At 39.6% G+C, this 10,853-nt stretch overlaps 1 protein-coding gene across 1 annotated transcript in view; it reads right to left on the reverse strand.

The window, feature by feature from the left end:
* Positions 1–1,332, reverse strand: part of CAAP1 (caspase activity and apoptosis inhibitor 1) — a 44,221-nt gene extending 42,889 nt beyond the window's left edge. Inside the window, exon 1 of the mRNA XM_028115243.2 lies at positions 926–1,332. Coding sequence (XP_027971044.1) covers positions 926–1,231 — 306 coding nt within the window. The 5' untranslated portion in view covers positions 1,232–1,332. The remainder of the gene's footprint in view (positions 1–925) is intronic.
* Positions 1,333–10,853: the final 9,521 nt, after the last annotated feature.

Below are 10,853 nucleotides of genomic sequence, written 5' to 3' on the forward strand. Positions count from 1 at the left end.
GTGGTACCTACCAAACCTTTTTAAATGCATAAACTTTGACCCAGCAATTTCACTTCTAAGATTCTACCCTAAAGTATTTGTTGGGCAATATATACGTACAAGGGTTCATTTTCACATTCTCTGTAACAGCAAGAAAACTAAAAATCTAAATATTCATCAATAAAAATAAAATGGAATATCCCGCAGTCACTAAAATATAAGACATTATCTAATTCAATGGGAGGTAATATCACAATAAAGCTTATGTGTAAGAACTTAAATACATATACTTGACAAGAATTAATGAAGAGGCTGCGTAGCAAATAAAGGGGAGGTTTAAACAGATTCTCATGCTTTCTCCTTTATTTCTGTGTTGTATAACTATTATGTATTCATGCTTTCGTTTTATAATACAAGCAAACGGCTTTTTTTTTTTAACGGCGGTATCTTGGTAGATCGATGGGAGTGTAAAAAAACATGGCTTTTATAATCAGATACTGGATTCAAATTTAGGTCTTACTAACAAACTGTGACTGTGGGTAAACTTCATTAATCTCTCTGAGCTTCAATTTTCTCATCCTGTAAGGGGGAATTAATCATAAACTACTAAAACGTGAAGATGAAGAAATAAGTAAACCGTGGCTCTCAAGGGCGCTGAAGACTAGTTCCTGACCCTTACTTTTCAGGTAGACTGCTACTGGAGTGGAAAGGGGCCAAAAGCAAAGAGGTAGATGATCAGCATATCCGGAAACTTTAAGTTAAAGGCATGGGAGTGTGCGGTTCACCGGTATTTAGTAACATGAACCTCAAGGAGGAGTGGAACCTTGGGATCGTAGCGCTAAGCGAGCTACCATAAGAGCCCCATCCGTCGCCACAGTCCGCTCCCCGCCCGTCTTCGTCGGAGAACACTGCGACTCCGAGAGCAGCGAGAAGGGCGCGCACGCACCTGCTGCAGGGACCCGGAGACGCTGGAGGATGAGTCAGTGCTCCTCCGCTTCCGGCGCTCGCTGCGCTCCACGCTGCTCCCTCCCCAGCAGCTGCCTCCACTCCCACCGCCGGTGACACTTCCACTGAAGCTGGTGTTCCCACAGCAGGTGACGCTCCCGCAGCCGCTGGTACTCCCGCAGCCACTGGTGCTTCCACTGCCGCTACTGGCTAGGGCGGGCACCAAGTCCGGCGCCGTGAGTGCCGCGGCCGCTTCCTGACCGCTTCGTTTGCGCCGCTTCTCCCGGGAAGACTTCTTCCCCGTCATGATCCCCCTGCTGCAACCATTCGGCAAAAGCCGGCCGTCTCTGAAGCTACCTATACCCCGCTGCGGCGGCGGCTAGGGACGGCGAGTGCTGACGGCGAGTGCTGGCGTCGCAACTTGTGCGTCACTTCCGGCCTCGTCGCAGAGGCCGGGAGGCGTTCCTGGAGGGCGTGACTGGCACCAACCGTGCTTCCTTGCGAAAGGTGGAGGTTGCCTTGAATTGGAGGGCTAGCAGGTTGTCTTGAACGTTAAGGTTTCTGTGCTTTTCTGCAAAGGACAGAAGGTGGAGGTTTACAGCAGCACTTTGGCTTATTGATACTTCTTTTCAGATTTTGTCCTGTACACATACACAGTAAGCTATGGGTGTAGTTTTTTGTCTTCCAATGTTTGTTTATGACACTAAAATGTAACAGAACTTGGGGAAAATCTCATTAACATCATCACCAGGGCACATTTTTTGAAGTGTATTTTAGGGAGTTATACAGGAATAGGGTTTTGTGCTTCCTTGTTTTTCCCCCATTAACACTAATTTTTAGGCATGTTTCCTTTTCACTTCTAAAGGCATTTGTTTGGGTCTAGTATTTCACCGTATTTCTCTTAAATGCTGGCATTTAGGTTGTTGCCAGTCTTACATTTTACAATGTAAGCAGCTATGAACAGCTTAAGAAAAAAAATTACATTATTTTCCTTATGGTATTTTGTCCCCCCAAAACAAATTGATCAGCACCTTCTTTTTTTTTTTAAGATTTTATTTATTTGAGAGAGTGAGCGAGAGAGCACACAAGCAGGGGCAGAAGGAGAGGGAGAAGCAGACTCCCCTGCTGAGCAGGAAGCGGGATGCATGTGGGTCTCCATACCAGGACCCTGGGATCATGACCTGAGCAGAGGGCAGACCATTAACGACTGAGCCACCCAGGTGCGCAACACCTTATTTTTCTTGTCCTATTTAATCAGATTCCTTTGAGAAAGATCAAGCTAATTTAAAATGTCATCCATACACAGAAACCTTAAAATTTTTTCTAATATATGATAATAGAGTTTTAACTTGCATTTTTTATTTTGATCCAAGTATAATTAGTGTACAGTGTTATATTAATTTCAGCTGTATTATATAATGATTTAACAATTCTGTACATTTCCCAGTGCTCATTGAGATAAGTGTACTATTAATTCCCTTTATTTATTTCACCTATACCACCACCCATCTCCCATCTGGCAACCACAAGTTTGTTCTCTTTATCTAAAAGTCTTTCTTTGTCTCTGTTCTTTTTTTGCTCATTTGCTTTGTTTTACATTCCACATGAGTGAAATCATATGGTTTTTGTCTTTCTCTGCCTTATTTCACTTAGCATTATACCCTCTCGATCCATTCATTTTGCTACAAATGACAAGATTTCATTCTTTTTTATGGCTGAATAATATTCCATTACATTTATATTTTATATACATATTATATATATTTACCACATCTTCTTTATCCATTCATCTATCAGTGGACATTTGGGTTGCTTCTTGGCTATTGTAGATAATGCTGCAGTAAACATTGGGGTGCATATATATCCTTTGATTTACTTTGAATACCATTAGTTGGAACACTATTTCCTCATCATCAAGTGCTAATAAGTTTAACCATTTATCTGCTAAAATCAGTGTGTTGACCTGATTAATGAACATAAATTATTTATGTTGGTGAGATGGGAGAAGGGAGCAGGGATAAAATACTGGCATATCAGTGTTTCTATTTTTTCTCTCTCCCTTCCTTCCTCAAAAATTGCCTTTTCAGGCTAGTTCTTGGTTTTCAAAGGAGAAGAAGATAAGACGGCTTCAAGAAGAGTTAGTAGTGCACAGGATTGGTAAGGAAGTCCCAGGCCACTTTTAGAAAGAATTTGAGGCAAGAAATGCAAAAGAAAAGCAGCAGTGCATGAGGGCAACAAATGGAAGAAAACTGAAGAGAATTTAGGGAGTGTTTCTGGAGATTATGTGTTTCCTGCATAGAGTGCATGAGGGACAAATAAAGGACTTAAGTGAGTTTTTGAAAATTGAGTATGTGTTTTGAGTTTATCAGTGCTAGATTTTGTGGGCTGCTGTGTAGGATTTTGGAAACACAAGCCAGGTTTTAAAATCAGGATCAAGAATACATATTTTAAAAAAATTGCCATCATGTGGCAAGGGTGGTCTCAGCAGGGGCTTTAGCCACAGAAGAAAAAAGATAGGGCCTGGGGCAACACTAGCTGAGTGATAATAATCCTAAAATTACCACTTGAGGGACAGAAAGCAATTTAAAAAAAAAAAACTTCCCTTTGACCACATTTCCTGTCTCAGCCATTCAGCAACTTTTAATAAGTGCATAAAACAAAACAGATGCAGGAGTAATTACAGCCCTGTGAAAACAGCTGTCTCTACCCCCTGGCTCCACCCTTAGTTTTGCCTTCTAAGGTAAATGCTGAGACTGAGCATACTGTGCTCTTGGAAGTTCTATATTGGCCTCATTAAGTATCTTACCTGAAAGGATTTAAAGTATTATGTTCATAGAATAAGCACATAAAATTAATAACATGTAACATTTGTAACCTTGTTACAGAGTGAATTGTGTCCCCACAAAATTTATATGTTAAAGTCCTAACTCCAAATCTATCTGTACTTGGAGATAGGGCCTTTAAGGACATAATTAAAGTTAAATGAAGTCATGAGGGTTGGGGCCCTAATCAGATAAAACTGGTGTCCTTATAAGAAGAAGAGATACTAAAGATCTCTCTTCCCCTGTCCCTGGTCTCCTACCCTTTCCCTTCTCCCCTCCACCCCCACCCCACTCCTCTGTGAGCACACAGAGGAAAGCTTAGTGTGAGAAGGGAACCAGCTGTCTACAAACCAGAAAGAGAGATGTCATCAGAGATCAACCCTGACAGCACCTTGATCTTGGACTCAGCCTCTAGAACTGTGAGAAAATACATTTCTGTAGTTTAATCCACCCAGTATGTGGTATTTTGTTATGGCAAAATACCACATATTTTGAGATGACTGATACAAACCTATGATGGTATGTATTAGCCTGGATAGTTGCATATTAATTACTGGCTGCAAATTTTTCCCTTATAAAATCAGTTGCGAAGCTTCTCGGTTTCTACCTCATTCTACAGCAAACTGACAAATAGTTGCCATATTTCTTTGGCTGGAGCAAGAAGCCAGGACGCTGCCAACTAGATGGTTTAAGAATTTATCTGTTTGGCAGATGAATCCCAGTCTTTGTCCACTCTTCCATATTCTTGTTCTAGAATACAAAGGCATTGTTTGACCACTGGTGATAGAGTACAGAATAGACAAAATCCACGCCTTCATTAGCTTATATTCTGGTAAGGAGAAGCAAACCAAAAAAACCACACAATAGGAAGTGCTTCCATCCTCTGGCATTCTGCATTCTTCTTACTCTGCTTTATTTTTCTTCAGTGCTCTTAATACCACTACACATGCATTTGTTTGTCTGTCTCCTTTCACTTGAATGTAAGCTCCATGAAAGCAATGACTTTGTGTTAATCACTTCTCTATTCCCACTACCGAAGTGCCCTTTATAAAAAATTTCTCACATAGTTGGTTCTTAATAAAAATTCCTTGCATAAATGAGTGAATGAAACACAATTTCAGTTGGAGAACCACAGTTATCCAGGATTATATGAACTCACTAAATTATGAGAGTAAAAGTACCTAGTGAATTAATGGCCAGAAATTCCTTTATTAAAGGAGGTCATTAGGAGCTTTGCTGGGCATAGTTCAGTGCTCCTTCATCACATGGCAGAGAGACTTAGCTACAGGGACTCAGCTGCCGCTGTGACACTGACAATCACACGGGATTTGGAGAGATCGTTACAAACAGCTTTCTAACAGAAACTAGATAATTCTACGTGGAGCTCTGCCATGCAGAGAACAGGGAAAGGACTTTGAGTCATGGTTGAACAGGTCATAGACACATCACAAGGTTGGTTGGCTTAAAGCCAGAGAGATGCCATTGTCTATTTAGGTTGAACCATATGAAATTGCCGTTTTTGGAGGTCAAAACTGATTGAATGTTGACAGTTTCATATGTTCACTATAATATTATAGAGATGAAGAGACTCAGCATTGAACATTATTACAGACTTCAAGCTCAGCAAACAAATGCAGGACCACTTTTCTGTCCTGGAACAAATACATGGGAGGGTGGACAGAGACTGAAGGTTTGTTTGTTTGTTTGTTTTTAAGATTTTATTTATTTATTTGACAGAGACGGTGAGAGAGGGAACACAAGCAGGGCGAGTGGGAGAGGGAGAAGCAGGCTTTCCGTGGAGCAGGGAGCCCGATGCGGGGCTCTCTCCCAGGACCCTGGGATCATGACCTGAGCTGAAGGCAGACACTTAATGACTGAGCCACCCAGGTGCCCCCAGAGATTGGAGTTTATATGCCCTTTTTATAAATGCTCTTCAGCAACTCACTGAGCATTCATCACAATCATCAGCCTGGGATATGTATGTACTAACGCTAGGGCCAATCAGTATTTGGAATTTATAAAGAGACACTAGGTGAGAAATTCTGTCTTCCACTTAAATGAACTGTAAGGAAATTATCTCTAGTCACGTTCTCTGTCCTGTGCTCAACAAGAGACACTTACTGAAACAAGACACAGAAAGTCCTAATACTGTCATTTTCATATCAATGAGCCAACAATTGTCTCCTTTTTCATTAAGCTGATCTGAATTGGTTTCTATCACTTGCAACCTGGACTCCTGATGAATGCAACATGTAAGACCTTGCATGATCTGAACAGCATTTTTCTCTGTAGCCCCATATCTTTCCTAGAAATATGCCCTCCGGGCCTATCCAACAACCCCACCTCCACTCATCTTGTTAACTCTAAAATTCTTTTTAAGTATCACTCCGTATTTAAAACCTTTCCAAATCACTTCCTTTCTTAATCCCGTTAAAATGAAATGCTTCTTCCTTTGTAAAACATTGTCTTCCCTACAGGGCATCCAGAACTCTTGACTGCAGGTGTTTGTTTGGTATCTTCTCCAATATACTGTTAGTTCTCATGAACAGAGGCTGTGAGTTTAGTGTCACCACCTAATACTGTGCCTGGCATGTGCTAGAGATGGAATGTTAAATTCTGAACTGAGAAGTTCAGGATTCATACAGAGCTTCTTTCCAAATCACCACTCTGGTAAATTGCATTAAGTTCCTCATTTCTTCACCTCTCCCTGTATTCATGCTCTTTGCCATGTAATTTGGCAGTGTCCTTCCACTTAAGGCAAGACACATAAGTCCCTGCCTTTGGAGTTGACCAGATGACTTAATTTGGCCAATGGGATGTTAGCAGATGTGTAGGAAGCACGGTGTTAAAAAAAAAACCAAAACAGGGCACCTGGCTGCCTCAGTCAGTAGCACATACAACTCTTGATCTCAGGGTTATGAGTTCAAGCCCCACGTTGGGCTTGGAACCTACCTAAAAAACAAAACACAACAAAAACAAACAAACAAAAAACCTTATATTGTGATGGTTCACTCTTGTGCTTCCACCATTACCATGAAAATGATATACTCAGGTTAGCACACTGGTCCCAGCAGAGAGATGAGAGACAAGTAGAGCTCAGCTGCCCAGCTAAACTATCCAGTCAAACCTAGCCTAGAGCAGAGTCCTCCTCCATCCTACAGACATGAATGAGCCCAGTCAGGATCAGCGACACCTAAGCTTGTAACTTCTTAGGTAAATTAATGCTATTGTTGTTAGTTGTTGAACAGTATTATGGTGGCTATAGTTAACTGATATGCACTTTTCCCTTTCTGTATTTCTCTGCTAGCCATGAGAAGGGTCTTCATAACTAGCTTCATATTGCCTGAGTCACTATTCAATGTCATGGGCAGTAGTATGGGCAGATATAATTCTTAAAATCCAGCAGAAACATCTTTATATTTCATAGTGGGGTTCTGTGGCATTATAGAAAGTCTAAATGAAGTGTAAGGATGTTTTGTTCAGAGTTCCAAACAATTACCAATTTTGCAAAATATCATCAGGATACCCCCATCTGTGGGCATTTTTTTTCCCAGTAGCAATAAAATAATCTTCTGCAGTCACTTTTATTGTTAAAGAAGATGGTAGCCTTGTGTTATCTGTGAAAGCAATGCTTGGTAAGTACTCATTATGTAGTAGACATTTCACATATTTTATTCTATTTTATAAAGTCCTAATGTACCTTTGATTAAACTGGGGCTGAGACCAAGCATCTTGACTTAATAGCAAGTGGTGGAAATGTCATTGAAATGTATGCCTTTTTAACCTCAAAGCTAGTACTCTTTCACTTGTTGCTTTTGCTATTGAAAATTTTAAATGACATAGAAATAAGCAATTCTTGAATTTATTTGTTCCTTTGAAGACACAAAAATGACAGAAATGTGTTTGAGAGCTTGTTTCAGGCAAATGTCTGCTCTATGTATCAAGCGTACGTGCCATGACCAGTCACCATAGTTGCTATTATGATAAAGTGAAGTGGCTACCACAAATTGATATTTTTCTTCATCTTGATATCCAGCTTTGCCAACATCATTTATTAAATACTATTCTCCATTGTTTTGTTACTAGTGCCTTATTACTTGACCTCTTTCAGTTTCTTCACTTGTAAAATTAGTAACAGTACTTAACCCACAGGGATAACGAGGATAAGCCTGAAACTAGTATAAAGTAATTGCTTAATGTATGCTATCTAATTTACTTAAATTTGTCTTTTTTTGGCAATGTTACTTAACTGGTTTGCTTTAAATTCAGTTGCAAACCCTGTGTAAGTATTGCTATATCATATGCCTTTACATCTGATGAAAGTATCATTGCCATTTGGACATTTTACTTTTCTGATTTATTACAATGTGTCCAGGAATTCCAAGATCAAGTTTTAAGTCCCAGAACCTCATATTAGGCCTAGGACCAGTATCAGCCTACCTACTTTACAGAAGGCCATTAGTTGGCGTTCTCCTCTTTAAAGCTTTCATTACTCACTGTATTCTAAAGACTTCCTCCACGAGAGGCACCAAAGTGGTTTACTTGTTGCCCTCAAAGTCAGGATCCTGCCTTAGTACCTCCAGAAAACAAGCACTCTAATTGCAACCATTAAACAAGTAAAACCTGATAATCAGTTAGAAAAATAAAATATAGAAGAATGAAAAAACTTTTAAAAAATATTCACCCATCTCTGTGAAGATGGTCAGTAGGCCAATTACACCGTTTTGTCTTCCTAACCTCCTTTAGTTATGGTAAGGGGAACATAAACTTTAAGGAAGCACAGATATGATGCAATCTAGTAAAAAAAAAAAGTACACACAACTATGAAGTATTCTTGCTACAATATTTTAATCTTAATCTAACCAAGTCTTTGGATTTAGCTTTTAGTTTATAGGAAATAGGTATGGCAGGTAGATTCTAAGAAGACTCCCTGTGATCTTTTCCTGATATTCACAGCCTGTGTAATCCACTCTCCTTGAGTAACTTGCTTCCAGTCAACAGAATACCTTGATGTTGAGTGGGTGGCATGTTTGTGGTTAGATTATAAAAATTCTGACCTTAGTTCTGCTAGCAGACCCTCTCCTTTGCTGGCTTTGATGAAACCATTTGCCATGATGGAGAAGCCCATAAAACAAAAAACTGAGGGCAGGGGAGCCTAGGTGCTCAGTTGGTTAAGTGTCTGACTCTTGCTTTAGGCTCAGGTCATGGTCCCAGGGTCTTGAAATCAAGCTTCATGTAGGGCTCCACACTGGGTGTGGAGCCTGCTTAAGATTTTCTCTCTCCCTCTTCCCCTCCCCCCCAACTAAAAAATAATAAAAACAAGAAAATAAAGGAGGGAAAACATTTTTTAATTTTTTTAAAAAAGATTTTATGTATTTCAGAGAGAGCACAAGCATGAATGGGGGGAGGGGCAGAAGCAGAGGGAGAAACAGGCTCCCTGCTGAGCAAGGAGCCCAATGCAGGGCACGATCTCAGGACCCTGAGATCATGACCTGAGCCAAAGGCAGACTGAGCTATCCAGGCACCCCTGGAAAATATTCTTAAAACAAAACAAAACAAACAAAGAAACAAAAAACTGAGGGCAGCCTCTGGCCAAAAGCCAACTAGGATTTTAAGTCCTCAATCCAACAACTGGAAAAGAACTGAACACTAACCACATAAGTGAGCTCGAAAATGCATCCTTCCCCAGTCAAGCCCTCAGATGAGCGAGCCCTCAGCCTTGGCTGATACCCTTGATAGCATGTGAAACAAAGAAACAGAGGATCCAGCTGAGCTGGGCCAGGATTCCTCACTCACAGAAAATTTCAGATAGTACATGTGTGTTGTTCTAAGCCACTTTACTTTTGGGGTAATTTATTAAGCAGCAATAGATAATTAATACAGAAGAGTTACAGAAATGTTTTACAAATATGAAATTGGGGTACCTTGCATTCTGGAATGCCTAGACACTTCAAAGTCAATGATACTGAAAATAAAAATGGAGGAACCATTCTAGATTGAGACCAAAGAGATATATAACCAAATAAATACATAAACCTTGATTATTTATATTAGATCCTTAAAAAAAAGTGTTAAAAGGTATTGAGACAATAAGGAAATTTGAGTATGCACTAGATATTAGATATTATGAAATTACTGATTCTCTTAAATACATTGATAGTTATAAATAAGAATAGTCTTTAAAATGTCCTTATTCTTAAGATACATATTGAAGTATTTAGTTGATAAGTATGATATCTGTAATTTCAAGAGTAGAGATAAAGCCAATATGGCAAAATGTTAACAACTGTAGAACTTAGTTGGCAAGTCCATGAGTGTTCACTGTACTCTCTGAACTTTTCTGTATGTATGAACATTTTCATTAAAAAAAAACTGAAGAAAACCACATGGAATGATGTTAAGTGAAAAAAATCTTCAAAATTGTATTTATAATCACAACTACACTGTACTATAGATTGAATGTCTCACCCCCAAAATTCAGTATGTTGAAATGTAATCCCCAATGTGATGGGGCCTTTGGGAGATAATCCAGTCAGAAGGGTGGAATCCTCAGAAATGGGGAAACCCCAGAGAGCTTCCTCCTTCTGCCATGTAAGAACCCTCATCAAACAAATATGCCAGCACCTTCATCTTGGATTTCCTGGCCTCCAGAATGGTAAGAAATAAATGTTTTTAAGCCACCCAATCTATGTTATTTTTGTTGTAGCAGCCCAAATAAACTAACTCCCTGTGTATAATTTTCTATGGAAAAATATACTAGAAATTAGATTATAAATTGTTTTAAATTACTTTTAAAAAAAAATTGAATAGCACTTCCTAATCTCAAGTAATTTAAATCTCAAGACCTTTAGGAAGTATGATACATCACAAATGATCATCTATACATTTTATGTCTTAACACAATAACCATAGATACACAGTGATAACTGCTAAGGAAGCTATGTCCCAGTCTCATCCCTAGAATTTGTGAAGAATCTGTTTTTAGCTATGCTTCTTCCATGATTTACAAGGAACATGAGGTAGGTAAAAATATCAGTGAATTGCTATCTAGTCATAAACTGCAAGTCCCAGGGGCTAGGGGTAGCAGGATTAGAGCAGGGGCGTGGG

This window comes from Eumetopias jubatus, unplaced genomic scaffold, assembly GCF_037043125.1.
Source record: "Eumetopias jubatus isolate StellerSeaLion01/CBP00866 unplaced genomic scaffold, mEumJub1_p1.0 scaffold_15, whole genome shotgun sequence".
NCBI lineage: Eukaryota > Metazoa > Chordata > Mammalia > Carnivora > Otariidae > Eumetopias > Eumetopias jubatus.